At 38.8% G+C, this 14439-nt stretch overlaps 2 protein-coding genes and 1 long non-coding RNA gene across 5 annotated transcripts in view; 1 reads left to right on the forward strand and 2 right to left on the reverse strand.

The window, feature by feature from the left end:
- Window positions 1–7136, reverse strand: part of LOC308407889 — a 48990-nt gene extending 41854 nt beyond the window's left edge. For both annotated transcript variants that reach the window (XR_013973739.1, XR_013973740.1), the window contains exons 1-2: window positions 6804–7136; window positions 6246–6335 (exon numbers count right to left, since the gene is read on the reverse strand). This is a non-coding gene — a long non-coding RNA (uncharacterized lncRNA). The remainder of the gene's footprint in view (window positions 1–6245; window positions 6336–6803) is intronic.
- On the forward strand, window positions 4399–5855 carry irx7 (iroquois homeobox 7). Its single transcript, XM_080899626.1, has 2 exons — window positions 4399–4656; window positions 4842–5855. Exons 1-2 carry the CDS (start codon window positions 4435–4437, stop codon window positions 5589–5591), a joined length of 972 nt encoding a protein of 323 aa, XP_080755752.1. The 5' UTR covers window positions 4399–4434; the 3' UTR covers window positions 5592–5855.
- Window positions 7137–7142: 6 nt separating the features above from the next.
- On the reverse strand, window positions 7143–14203 carry cd40 (CD40 molecule, TNF receptor superfamily member 5). 2 transcript variants are annotated; one of them, XM_080899834.1, is made up of 9 exons: window positions 14028–14203; window positions 13426–13507; window positions 12205–12324; window positions 11935–12081; window positions 11743–11836; window positions 10352–10410; window positions 9827–9916; window positions 9707–9729; window positions 7143–8259 (listed from the first exon to the last, which is right to left on the reverse strand). In XM_080899834.1, the coding sequence occupies exons 1-9, from the start codon at window positions 14073–14075 to the stop codon at window positions 8002–8004; spliced, it is 921 nt and encodes a 306-aa protein (XP_080755960.1). In that variant the 5' UTR covers window positions 14076–14203; the 3' UTR covers window positions 7143–8001. The 2 variants fall into 2 exon arrangements, with proteins under 2 accessions (XP_080755960.1, XP_080755959.1); XM_080899833.1 differs by having other exon boundaries at window positions 9707–9732; window positions 14028–14199.
- Between the last annotated feature and the right edge of the window lie 236 nt (window positions 14204–14439).

A 14439-nucleotide genomic window follows, 5' to 3' on the forward strand; every position in this document is an offset into this window, starting at 1 on the left:
CACGTCACAGATGCCCAATAACCTCATTAGCTGCTCTCTGTTTGACCATAGAAAGAAAATAATAGATGTGTGAACTTCAGTTTGCTCAACTGGAGAGAATTTCTCCATAGCTCTGAGGTAACAATACTGTTGAAACTTTTGTTACGCAGTAAATAAAGGAGAACACATTGTGTGCATGCAGTCCATCTTGGCCACTGTTGCACTGATGCTGCCTATAATATAACTTTGAGATGTCATCCTTATTGTTTAACTCTACATATCTACAGGGAAACTGGAGGATGATGTGAGATAACAAATATTAGTAATTACAAAGGTAAAAAGACAAGATTGTACTTTAAATCCCAGTATTTAGCATTCATAATCAGTATATAAACTACTTTAAGATACACACCCAGAGAAAAGTGCTTACTCAAGTATTTTAACATGATACAGTAAAGCCGCTAAATAAATGCTCTTTTTGTTAACCGTTACATTGTGTCAGAATCCATTTATCAGTTGTTTATTCTGCTTATAAAAATGCAAAATAGGGACTGTTTTTAAACAATATGCATGTTTGTAAATTTCTCATCTTCTCACCCTTCATCTAACTTTGATGTCACCGTCCTGTTTTTTTTCTGTTGCACATGTGTGGAAGAAATTTTCAGCTGTGGTGAAGAAAAAGTCTGCAGCCAGCTAACAAGCTGATCTGCAACAACAAGCACACCGGGGAACTGATCTGACTGAGCTCACGGCAAACTGGCCAGGCCTCTAGCTGAGGGATCCTGGGGGTCCAGCACCCACCTACCGGGGCCCGATGCATGGAGATACCAGCAGCAGCGCCAGCTGTCACACTGGCCGTCACTGTCTAACCAACGCCGCCTGTCACTCACCCAGTGGAGAGCCGTCAATCAGACAACACCCAGGAGGGAGCTGGGAGGCGGGCCACTGCCCGGCCCTAAACAAAGACATACTTACATTTGCAAGCGGTTTCAGCGCCACTACCATTTTGAAAGAATGATAGAGTGGTCCTGATAAGAGCAATGACAAAGGACAAAGAATGGAAGGGGGTCTGGGAAGAGGGGGTCAGATAGCAAAGAGGTGGGAGAGCTTGATAACATTCACATTTTACTTACATCTCTCCATTTGTGTTGGTGCCCCAGGAAAATCCCATTAAGGAGTTCTGCCTGGGAAGCATTAAATAATTATTGCCAATTGACCGTCTGAGATTTTTTTTTAATCCACCCTTGGATTTGCTGGGATTTTTTTCGTGTGTGAAATTATACAAAAGAAATCGCAAACTTTGTCGTTTCATTTTGCCTCTTTTATACAAATACCTTTCAATATCTTACACGGTAAACTTGAAACAAAACTGCCATCTTCTGGTTCTACAAATCTCTGTAAACTTTCTCCTTTTTCCGTATCGAGTGCAGCAAAAATAAACTAACAAGCAAAAGGTGTTAAAGCTGCTAAAGCTTTTATTTAAGCTTTTGTTGTCTTCTTCGCACCTACATATGAGCTATTCTACTTGCATGTTTAGTCCCTTTGTCAGCTTGAGGGTATGGGATGGCCTGTAATTGAGGTCACACCTACACCTATTGTCTTGACCTGATCATTAGACCACTTGCACTGTCATTCAGCATTTTACGCTCCCAAAATAAGAAAATAAAGGGGTCTTATTAAACTTCACATCGTGTTTAGTGAGCTATAATATGAAATATGCAGAGGATTTGTTAATAGCAGGAGGATATAGAGCATTGTTTCAGCACAGAGCACGGGCTCAGATGTTATCACAGATGAAGATGGGTTCATCCTCTCTGCTATCTTGCATTATCTCTCAGGGTACTGAGGACAATCGTCTTCCATTTGGTCACTTTTCTCTCCTGTAAATCACTGACATCCTAACAGCAAACAGTGCAAGCCAAACCTGTCAGAGCAGGACCAACACCTGTATTGTGGCAGAGTTGCCAAAAGAGGAAGAGAATGAAAAGACGTTCTTCAGGAGGGACAAAGGCTGCTGCCCTGAGCTGTTTGTGTTGTGAGATGTAGACTACTGAAGACATAAGCCTTCTTCTCCTTGCTCCCTAGTCAACCCATTGTTACTCTTGTACAAATTTGCTTTAGGCTATGTGGACCGCACCCAAATAAATTCCCCTCCCTCCCCCACCTTTCCTACGTTTTGTTTTTTTTTCCCTCTAATGCTACCCCCAAGAGTTCCCACTCTCTTTACATCTGGACCTCTGTTTACATACTTACCCTGTTTAGCAAAATCTTACAAATACCTCTAAGATAATACAGAGTTTACCAAAAATAATAAAAGTAAGAGAGAAAGAACAGAAACATTTTAATTAAGGTTTTGTTTTTTAAATTAATAATAACTAACTTCTTTCCTGCATCACTTTTCTCTTACTTATTGCTTGAGAACTACCAAAAGTTGCAATGCACTTATTTTTTTCTGGCTCGTAGTATCAGCATACTCAGCAGCAGAAACCCTCATAAGATCTCTTACACTGTATTTAGCATACACAATAGTATTTACACTCAGAGAAATGCCGTTGCTATTCGCTTTTGTCCATCTTCTGTTTTTATTGTAAACTTCCAACTGTGATGAAACAAGTAGATCTTTTACACTGCAAGAATAAATACAGAAAGCTTTCAAATAAGTGCAGTGGAGTAAAAAGTTTTAAATTTCTCTTTAATCTGTAAAAATATGCAGCATGTTTGCATATGTAGCCTAGATTAATGTGAAAGATAAAGGAAATAAATACTAGACAGTGCAAAAAGTGAGATAATTGCTAGAGGTTATTCAGATTTAGAAGAACATTGTGCTGCTACAGAAATGCATCATAAAAAACAAATTAAAACAAAAATAGCAAAATCAAAGCTGACTGAAAGTACTGTAAAAAAAAAAAACTAACAAAAAAACAACCCAAGAAGCCAAATGAAAACCAAAGAACAACAACAAAAATAGCAACTTGCAGGTGAAAATTAAAGGTCGTCAATTTAAAATGAGAAGACTGAATTTAATCTTTTCTAAAGTGTCAGCTCTGCTTGTTTCAACACTTCTTTTACCACTTAATACAAGCACTCCTGCTATCACAACCAACACTACACCTCTAATGCTGTTAATAAGATAGTCAAATTTATGCCAGATAACAGAGCTGCGCTCCTTTGAACACAAACACTCAGCTTTACTTCGACTCTTTTGAAGGGCATGAAGGAGGACAGCAGAATAAGAGGTGTAATCTTCACCTCTTATCTCTAACAACCCCCTTACACACACACACACACACACACACACACACACACACACACACACACACACACACACACACACACACACACACACACACACACACACACACACACCTGTTATCTTATAATTATCATATACATTAGTCAACACCTGTTTCACTTAGCCTCGTTTAATTAGAGCCATTGAAACGTTGCCCTGCGCTCAAAACAATGCCATCCGACATGAAGGGCAGTGTCTTATGGTTCAGTCAGTAAATTAACAAATAAAAAGACGTTGCTCCGGGGCTTGAGAGGTTAACGGACAACTATATTTTATGTTTTCTTCATTCATTTTTAATTATTTTGTAAAAGACCTTCAAGAAATCTCTCGTAGTGACACTTTTACTCGTGCGTAAACGTCTCCTTTTGGCTTATTAGCGTAATTTATTGCTGGTGAGATGGTTAATTCAATTCACAAAACGACAGATCCGAAGGCGGTGAAGTGTCCGAAGCGGCAATAAGAGACTGGCAGGATGCTGTTAACTGTTAACTGAATTCAGGTAAAAACAAAACAAAAAAACCCTTCTCGGTTGATTAGTGCCAGACATGACAAGTGTTAAACTTGTCATAAAAATATATCACATGGAAGAAAAACTAAAATAATGCAAACTACGGATTGAGAGGGTAAGCATTACAACTTAAACAGACAATATTTTTATTTTATTTAGTTTTTAGTTTTATTATTATTTTTAGTTTTGCCTTTTTGGAGGCTGTAAAATATAAATAAAAATGACGAGTCACATCGACGAATGAACAAAAATAAACTTTGCTGGACACTTTGATGTAAAATAAAGTATAAATAACAGATCTTTGCTTGTCATGTAGAGACGAGCGTCTTTAGTCACCTCTCCAAAGGGTCGCATTTGAATTGAAACGTAGGTTCTCTCCAGAAATCACAGCGTTGCGATAAGCAGCACACATTTAGCCTCTCCTCGAAAACGCTAAAAGGAACAGCGGAGGGCTTCTTTGATGGGATTTGTTGCCAGTGAAAGCTGTAGGTCTTTTGAACGTAGCTGTCAGTCAATGGGCTGTCAGTGGGATACCCCCCGTCTCCCCCCTCCCCTCCCCTCTCGCCCTCCTCCGCTGGCAGCTGGGTGTAGCCTATATAAACAGACCTAGGAGGTTGCATCAAACTCAGACCTCAACAGCTTGGACGCAGAAAAGATGCCCGCATCGCAAACTGGATTTGGCAACTTCTTCTTGGAGAGGAACATCACTATGCCGACTGGATATCAGATCCCGGTGCTGGGCTGTCCACCGGGTGTACAGCAGCAGCAGCAGGCTCAGCATCTGGCTGCGATGGCAGCTGGGATTCCCATACCATACTCAGGACTACAGGGATATAACTTTATACCCTATCCACACCACAGGCACATTGCACACATGGTGAGTTGATAATTTAGAGATTAACACTCTCACTCTGATCTCGAGTAACTAAAACGGATTTGTTTTAAATTGCATCTTTGTGATGCGTAAAGTCAAACAAATTCTGGGTGTGATGCTTGCGACACTGAGTTAAAAGTGTCGAATCTCTTCTTTAGTTCTTACCGTTCTTTTATTCTACTTTTCAGAGCAGCGGGTTTGACTTGAAAGCAGCCTCTCCCTACCATCACGCTCTCTTGGCTCGCAGCGGGGCTTTCTACCCTCCATACCGTCCGGGAGCAGCCGATGATCCCAGTAGGGTGGCCAAGGTGGCCACCCGAGAGAGTACCGGTGCGCTCAAGGCCTGGCTGAACGAACACCTGAAGAATCCGTATCCCACAAAGGGGGAAAAAATCATGCTCGCCATCATCACTAAAATGAGCCTCACGCAGGTCTCTACCTGGTTCGCCAACGCAAGGAGGCGCCTCAAGAAGGAAAACAGGGTCAGCTGGGCGTCAAAGGGCAAATCTGATGAGGAGGATGAGGAGCAAGAAGGGGAGAGCGATGAAGACGAGCAGAAGTGTCATTTGGATGAGCATGACGAGGCAGAGCCTCAAGCAGAGCGCACAGATACAGACGAGCAGGTCGAGAGCGCGTTGGATAGCGCGGGACCTTTGGATGCGCGTTTGGAGATACCGCGTCAGGAAGACAAAGAGCTCGGACTCGTCAAGAAGACAGAAAAGCGTGACTCTGACCGCACGCCATCAGTTTTGGAAAGTAAAGAAAACATCGCCAGTCCAAAACCCAAAATCTGGTCTTTGGCAGAGACCGCCACCTCAGAGACTGTGAAGAAACCTGTCGACAGTTTTTACCACCCTGCCGGAAAACTGTGGGAAGACTGGGCTTCAAGAAACGGACTGCTCGTTCCCTCCTGCTATACGACTCGCGAACTCGTCTAAGCCGGTGTTTGTGCACGAATAAAAAGGACACTTTCCCACAGCTTTTGCACTTTAAACTTTCAGACCTCAGGGATTTCCTGAAGTTTGCATTGAAACGAAAATGTGTCGTGAAACCAAAGAATGAACATGTTTGTGTTACTGTAAATAATGTAGATGTATTTTTCCACCAACAAACTGTAAATTATGTTTCCTTTGTCTAATCATGAAGAAATATTTTTTTGCTTAAATAAACTTCGACTTATGGCGAAATTCTGCAGTTTTACTGGTCTGTATCCCTACTTCTTGATATACTTTGCATACAGCTTTGAGCTTTTCCGATCACACTGATGACAGCCCACATTAACAGTCTGATAACAGGACCACATTAATCTATCACTTAGAGACTATGACATTAGACTAAGAATTCAAAGAGATTCAGGGAAAATTTACACATCAAAAACACGTCTATTGTGTCTTTCTCTATAAGTTTTTTGATAGAATATTGCAAGTTAATTCAATTAAACTTGATTTTTTTAAAAGAAAACAAACAAACTATCCCCTTCCTAAATATGGCACTTCCATTTCCTAAAACTTAACAGCAGCGGGGCTTAGGGTCTTCTAGAGGTTCTTAGTATCAATCACACCAGTTTCCATGTACATTCAAAAGGGACCTACCTCCATTAATCCACACATAATGAAAAAAGCTCCTGGGAGGAACTGGTCCGAAATGCCTTGTCTTCTGGCCTCAACTCTCTATGCAAATCCCTATAAACAGTAACGCACAGAGACCAGATTAGCTCCAACCTGACTCCCAGATTTCTCACACAAGCGACACGAAATAAAATTGATATCATGTCATGAACCTTAAAATATTCGATACCGATAAATGTATGTCTGCTTTGGATATTTACAAAAGTTTTTTGCCTCATATTTCTAGTGTCGCACTAAAAAGTTACCGTTTGAACTTAAAAACTGAATTTTCAAAGTAGAGTAATCATCTGGCGCCTCTCTGTGGAAATCAAGAGCAATTACAGCACAGTTTAGTCTACTAACCTGCAGGGTTTTAACATAAAGTCATCACTGAGAAGAGAGCAGAGGTGAAAAGGACAAATGTACTCAGACACAGGTAAGAGGCAATTAAGGCTCTTTAAACTGTCAGCGATAAAACGCAATTCATGTTAGGACTAATTGCAAAGGCACAGCACAAACATTTTTAAATTAATTGTGACTTACACTTTCAAAGGAGAACGTAGGCTACCACGTCCATAAACCAATGCAGGAAACGGAAACAAGACGCTCCTTTCATCTCCGGAACTCGGTTGAAGACATCACGTTTTAATATTTTTATCAGCATCGTCACCATGAGTACATAGACCATGAAAGCCCACGGTTCAGCAACAAACAGTAACAACTAAGAACTAATTTGGCTACACGTAATACTACCCAGTTGTCAAAATGGCATGGTATAGCCCGCTGAACATTATACTTCCGGATCCCACAAAAGCATTATGGGAATTGTGGGAGGTTATGGTAACCAAGAGCAGGAAACAATGAACAAACTCATCTTATTAAATGTCACAAATTTTAATGCAGAAACGGTGAACAATATGCCATTTTCATGCTAAACAGCACAATTTTAGTACATGCAAATACTAACAAAGCATCTGTACAGAACAAATGAGATCACAACATCATATACAAGCTAACTGTAGGATGTAAGCATGCTCAGCATGGTGGTGTCCACTGTGGGGTGGTCTTCGCTGTTGTTTTGATCTTGATGGGAGTGGGATTGTGCTTACATAAACAACCCCACGGATTGTTATTTCCACATGTTGCATGTTTTCAAATTAAAAAACAAACAAACAAAATGCACACGGTAACAGTAGCTAGTGGTCCATGTGACATGTCCATAGGAGCAGGACACCTGTCAATACTGTCTTGGACCCCCCCCCCCCCCACACACACACACACACAAACAAAAACAAAACAAAAAATAAACAATTCATAACTTAAAAATTGCAACCAACCTCAAAACTAATGCAGGTAAATCACACACTCTCTTTACACTTTATAATACATCTTACTTTACATTTTATTGTTAACATTTAGACTTATAGCTAGCTACTTTCGGCTGTTCACTTGCCACTAGGGGTCGCACTGGGCGCTTCATTTGGTGGAGTTTTAAATCGCATGTCCTTCCTAGCTGGAAACAAACCAGGGATGTTTTGTTTGCCGGATGATAACGTCTACACCACGTATATATAGTGTGTGTGTGTGTTTAGGTTTTTACAATTTAGTGCAAATGAAATGATTGTAACTTCATGTAAACATTCAAAATGAATTAGTAAGGAGACTAATTCATTTATTCTTATTCAGATCAGGTAATTATTTTTTAACTTTGTGCAGCACTTTGGACAATCTGTGTCGTTTTTTAAACTTGCTTGTAAAATTGATCCATTGACTGACTATCTTCTTGAGACTCAAACTGAGACTCCAGCTGAGACTCCTGACGAGACACGATTTCTTCTTTGCCTCTCTCTTGCATCACCTGGTTCCCTTTATCTGTGAATCCTTCTGAGGAGAGCTCATGGCTTAGTTCATCCTCATTTTCCTCTGGTGTCATTTGATTATTATACGTTTCTTTATGGGCTGTTATGTCTTCTTCACACATCTGTGGTTCATAATAGTCCTGTCAGAGTTAAAGAAATAACAAACATTATAATAACGATAAAATCATTTTGATCAAGTCAACAGTTCTGGTGCTTTGCACATTTTTTCCTCTCACAGCAAAGCATGTACAACTTTATGCTATAGTTCCTGTGTTGAATTATGCAGTGCATTTCTCTGAAACAGTGTCTAAAGGTGTGAAACAGGATTTAAGGTACATCAGAAATACAGACATGTCACACAATCAGCAGGATGTGTATATAAATCCACTGCAAACCTATTAAAAGGGACCGCACAAAATGACCCAAGCTGATTAAATTTGAGGACAAACCTCAGCACTCATTTAAAAGAACAGGCTTTCATTTTGTGCAACTGTTTCATTTCTTTCTTGCTCAAAGTTAAAATCCACATATCGCTTTCACGTGTGTACATAAAAAAAACAAAAAAAAAAAAACGTGTTGATTGCTGTTATATTTTTCTGGTCAGCATTAAAGATTAGCAACAAGCAGTCTTACATTGTGAAAAGCCTAAAAAAAACCCAAACAAATATTTATAGTTTAATTCTTTAAAGTATGAAATTATTAAATTTTTAACAGATCCTTGTAGGTGCACCTCTTATGACTGGATTCATTAGCTGTTGCTTAGCTTAGCATAAAGCCTAGCTGTTTCTAGGCTTTATGCTAAACTAAGCTAATCTTTCAGAATCTAAGATATCATCTTTAGTTTACAGATGTACACTGGAGTGCTAAAGTAACATATCTGAAATAGTTTTAGAAATTGATTACCTGGTCAAAAGACACTAATTGATTCTAAATTCCATCATTTCAAATATATACACACACACACACACACACACACACACACACACACACACACAATATTGAACTGTTCGATACAGTGCTTTCGGTTCGGTACGCATATGTATCGAACAATACAAAATTTACATGTGTGTATATATATATATATATAAAAAAAAAAAAAAAAAAACACCCAGCACGCCCCTGCGGGCGGTTTATCCTTCAAGCTCGGGTCCTCTACCAGAGGCCTGGGAGCTTGAGGGTCCTGCGCAGTATCTTAGCTGTTCCCAGGACTGCGCTCTTCTGGACAGAGATCTCCGATGTTATTCCCGGGATCTGCTGGAGCCACTCGCCTAGCTTGGGAGTCACCGCACCTAGTGCTCCGATTACCACGGGGACCACCGTTACCTTCACCCTCCACATCCTCTCCAGCTCTTCTCTATATATATATATATATATATATATATATATATATATATATATATATATATATATATATATATATATATATATATATATATATATATATATATATATATATATATATATATATATATATATATATATATATATATATATATATATATATATATATATATGGGTATCTTTTTACTGTCATTAAAAAGCATCTATGTAACAACAAATAAATACATTTTAAAAAGTCATATTTACCTTTGTCCTTTGTTTTATGCATCCTGCTTTACCGATTCATAAAAAAGAAGAAACACAGAATATAAGTACATAGGAAGATTATTATTATTTATTTGTTTAGAGCTTTAGAGCACAGCTTACCTCGATATACTAAAACCAGGATTACAACAGTGACCATAAAAACTGCAGATAAAATAGAGATGACGATTATGTGACCCCGCTGTGTCCCTGCTGGAAGAGAAAAAGAAATAAAAACACAGTTAAACATACATCGAGTTCTCTGATACTGTCTAGAACATGGGTATTTGTGCAGACAAAATGTAAAACAAAAGAGACTTTCATGTCAAACACGTAGTCACATTAAACAGAGGAAGCATAAATTCAGAAGCGTTGTGGAAAACTGAAAATAAATCATTAATTCAGTTGTAATTCTAACATTAGCAGTAAATTAGGAGACTGTGGAGTCTACACGTCGATACATAGTAAGTGAAAGCTGACAAAGCCACACTGAAAACCACAGACCAACTAAGATTTATGAGACAAACCTTCTCACAGTTGACATAGTTTCGTTTTGAACAATGCACCGCATCCAACCACACAGCTGCACACGGCAGCAGCGAGAAAGGTGAGAAACCTTTGCAATTCATCTTCCTACATACAACTTACCACATGTGTTGTCGGTGGTGTGCGTTCCCTTTTCTTCAACTTGATATCCCTTTTCACATCTGCAATGAATTTCACAGTATTAGAGCAGAATTCCTGCCTCAGTGTTGCATTTGTTTTTCAATAATTCGTTATTGGTTTGTATTTCCACTTTGAATACCACTATTTTCATTTGATTTTGTTGCCCCTACACAAAGATTAAAGCTTATGTAAGTTACTGTATTTGGGCCCAATGAAAGGTAAGTACGCCAGAGGTCATATTTTGGTTTAACCAACTGGTTGTGTCATGAAACACAGTAAAAAAATCCCATCAGCTAGAAACACCCTTTTCTTCATTTACAGAATCTCCTTTTCAGTCAGACTCACACCTTTAATATATCACTGCTAAAGTTACACAAACTTAAGAAGCAAGTCAATACAATGCCTCAGATTCGCTTTATTTTTTCATGTTGACAGATTTAGACAAACACAGCTCTACAAGGTCTTCCTACATCAATAGTGAATAAACAATGGTCTCCGGGTGTCAATTACAAGCAGCATTTTCTATCATTGTCAGGAAAAATATAATCTATGGCACGGCTCTTCAGAAGAACTGAAACAACCACCTGATCCCTGTTTTTGAGAAGAAATTCCTGTACAAAATTCCAGATTTTGTGGCCAAACAGCTCACATCAGCTTTTTAAATTCATGATAAAAAATTAAGGTGTATAAATTGTTGTTAGTACAGTAACTTTGCGGAAGGAGCATATAACCCCAGATTTAGCCTGGTTCCCTGTTCCATACAGGATCCAATTTAAACTCTTACTTTTTTTTTTAAGTCACTTAACGGCTGAGCCCCTTCTTTTCTGTCTGAGCTCCTATTTATGCTCCAGAAAGAACCGTGAGGTCCAGGTCGAAACTAACCGTAACTATTCCACAGACTCAGTCTCGTGGCGACAGCCTTCTCTGTGGAATAGTCTGACTCTTAATATTAGATCAGCACAAACACAATCGTTACTAAAGACACATTTTTCATGGTCTGGCTTTTAACACACTTTGACCTAAACATTTTGGTTTTAACAGCCTTAGTTGTTTTTATTGACTTATCTCATCTACTTATTTGTTTTTTCTATATTTTACTGCATCGTTATTGATTTGCATTTTATTTGTTTTAGTGGTATTCTACATTGTTAAGCACTTTGTGCAGCATTGACTGTTTGGAAATGTGCTATATAAATAAACTTGACCTATGGTGGATATTCTGCGGGACTATTTGTTGGCATAGTCACAGGAAGAAGGAAAAATATTCTTGAAACACATAACTAAATTCAGAAGGTGAACAAAGGCCCTTTTTCAAGTTTTTTTTTAATAAAGATCATCTCTAAGTTCACATGTTAATGTAAATGTGTACTTACTCTGTCCATTTGTGGCACTGAGCATACCACGACGCATTATTGTTAAATGTCCCGTCTGGACATTTTTCACACTCAGTGTCCTGTGAGTTGTTGCCTGAATATCAAAAATCATTTTCAAAAAATGAGACTCATTCGCATAATAAAAAACTTAAAACGAATTAAACAAATGTTCAGTCACGAGGATGTTGGTACCTATGACTTTAGCTCTATATCCTGGTTGACAGACTGTGTGTTCCACACAGGTAATACATTCTTCACTGGAGCAGTGGAATCCCACTTTACACTTGCAGATGGATCGCTCTGTCTTGCTTTTTGGGACTTGAGCCTCAAAGTTTTTATCTAAATGACAAAAAAGGTTTACGCTGTAAGGCGAGCAACATTAAAGAGAAGCCTCTCTCTGTCCCAGTATACACAGACACACTATATCGGAACAGTTTGAGGTAATTTGTCACAATTTCTTACTTCTATCACAGTAAGGCTGCTGCAGACACTTGTTTTTCGTTGTGTATTTATCCTGGTAGTGATTATCCAGACAAGGTTGACATTGAGGATTCTTACAATCTTCTGTAGACATGCTAGTCCCTGCAAAACAAGATATGCAGAGTTAGAATCAAGTATATTATTTGCAAGTATTTTATTTATCCTGAGTAATTAGTAAATTGGGATTTCTGAGTTTAGGTAATCAATGGACCTTTTAGGGAAATATGACAAAGTCAAGTCAACTAGGTGATGGTTGGCTTATCTGGTTCTAACAAACCCTAACACCTTTTAATCAACACGTTATATTTGGTTTGTTTACATGCTTCACATTGTCTTTGGGATTACGAGGGCCCCTTTTCCCAGTAGCAATTACTAGGTTGTTTTTTCTATAAGCTACTCTATTCTGAGATGTTAGAATAGCAGGATCGCAACTTCTCAGTGTCTCTGCTGTCATCTTAAAATGTCTTTTGTGTTCCACCAAAAGTCCATAAAGCTGGAAGACACTCACACTGATAATAAATTAAAGAAGAGTAATTACTGTCGTTTGGAAATCTCAACCTAAAGTAATTCTCCTCAAAAAATGAATGAAAGGGTCTTTTGTCAAAATGTCTGCCTCCAGTGTAAGAAATCAACTGTTTCAGTTTCGCCTTCTTTTTATACGGACACATAGCACAAGACAGGAAAGATGAATTCTCACTTGGTGCAAATATTCAGTTTGTTTTAGGTGAGGGTGCTGCTAGTACAGACCATGAGTGAGGCATGACTAAAGGCAACAACTAGCTTGTTGGAAATGCACATTTGGCTATAATATGTATATCTTTTGAAATGTTTGATGTGCATGTTAGCCTTTTGACACACAGGTCCTGAGGAACATTTTCAGAGCTGAAATGCTTGTGTAAAAGCAGCCAAAATGAAAGCAAAAGCAAAGCTTTAGTAACAGTGATCATGCTGTCTGAAAAAGACAGTTGTCGACCACATGCTTCCTGCTGCTAGGTTTTTTCTTATACATGCTACTTTAAATGTTTATTACTTGAAAAAAGAAAGATTGGATGCTATTAGTGCAGTTATGCCTTCGATATGGCTCTTAATCTTGTATTTGTTGTTTATGTATCTGTCAAGTTCAATTTGGTGACAATATGTTATAAATAACAAGAAAGCAGATGTTTTATTTTAATTTCCTTCATAGGAAAAGTGTTTTCGTACCTGGCTTACACATGAGACAGCACTGACCGTCCTTTTCATACTGTGTTTCTGGGTCACAGCTGGCCTGAGCAACAGTCATTCCCTGCAAAAGAAAAGCATTACATTTAAATAAGAGGTAGTTAGCCCTTGTGTGATCTCGAGTATCGGTTGAGTTTCTCTATGTTGATAATGTTAGATTCACTTCCTCAGGGTAGACTGCGAGGGGCGTGGTGGAAAGCCCCAAAGATTCAGCCAACTGTTAACTGCTTTAAATGCACGCAGCCAGGTGCACCGCTGTTCGTAACGTTACTAACAAATATTCGCAAATCGGGATTCACACAAGGTCACGTCTTTGTCCAAACCCTCCACTGCCGGGAAATCGAAAGTGAAAGCACCTCATGAAACGTAACTGTAGCATTAGGTTTTGACTTTACAGGGGAAAAGCAGGATTTTGACAATAATATAACACAGTAAAGTAACAGATGGATACGATAATTAGCACACATTATAGCGTATAATAACACGTTAAGAAGAAATAATCTGAAATCGTGCTACTTTAAGTTGTCGCAGGTCAAAACCGATCCCTGTAAAAACAAAAACATAGCATTAATCGGTTTACTCACCATGAAAGACCCGATCAGTATAAGCAGCGCTATAAACTTAAAATCCATTTTGAATAGCGTCGAGTACAACAGCGTACACCTCTGTAAGTGTTCACAGTCTGTCTGTGAACTTATTTAGGCGACGTGTTCTGTTTATACGGTGTGGGAGGAGCTACGCGCGGTGCTTTTCCTTGACCGTTTCCTGTAAAAGCACGTGAAGCTTGTACTCCTCTTCAGCTATTTTCTAAAATACCCAGAAGTAGTACTAAATCCTCTTTAAATAGAATTCCTCTGCGACAAAGCGTTGTTTCACACAACAGGAAGCACGCTTGACTGGCACATTGTTTGCACAAATAAAGAGTGGGTCTTTTTCTGATGGAGTAAGAAGAGCTACTCTGCTGCTTTACTCCAGTAGTAGTATTAAGTATGTCTG

Source organism: Rhamphochromis sp. 'chilingali' (genome assembly GCF_963969265.1).
Source record: "Rhamphochromis sp. 'chilingali' genome assembly, chromosome: 12".
NCBI lineage: Eukaryota > Metazoa > Chordata > Actinopteri > Cichliformes > Cichlidae > Rhamphochromis > Rhamphochromis sp. 'chilingali'.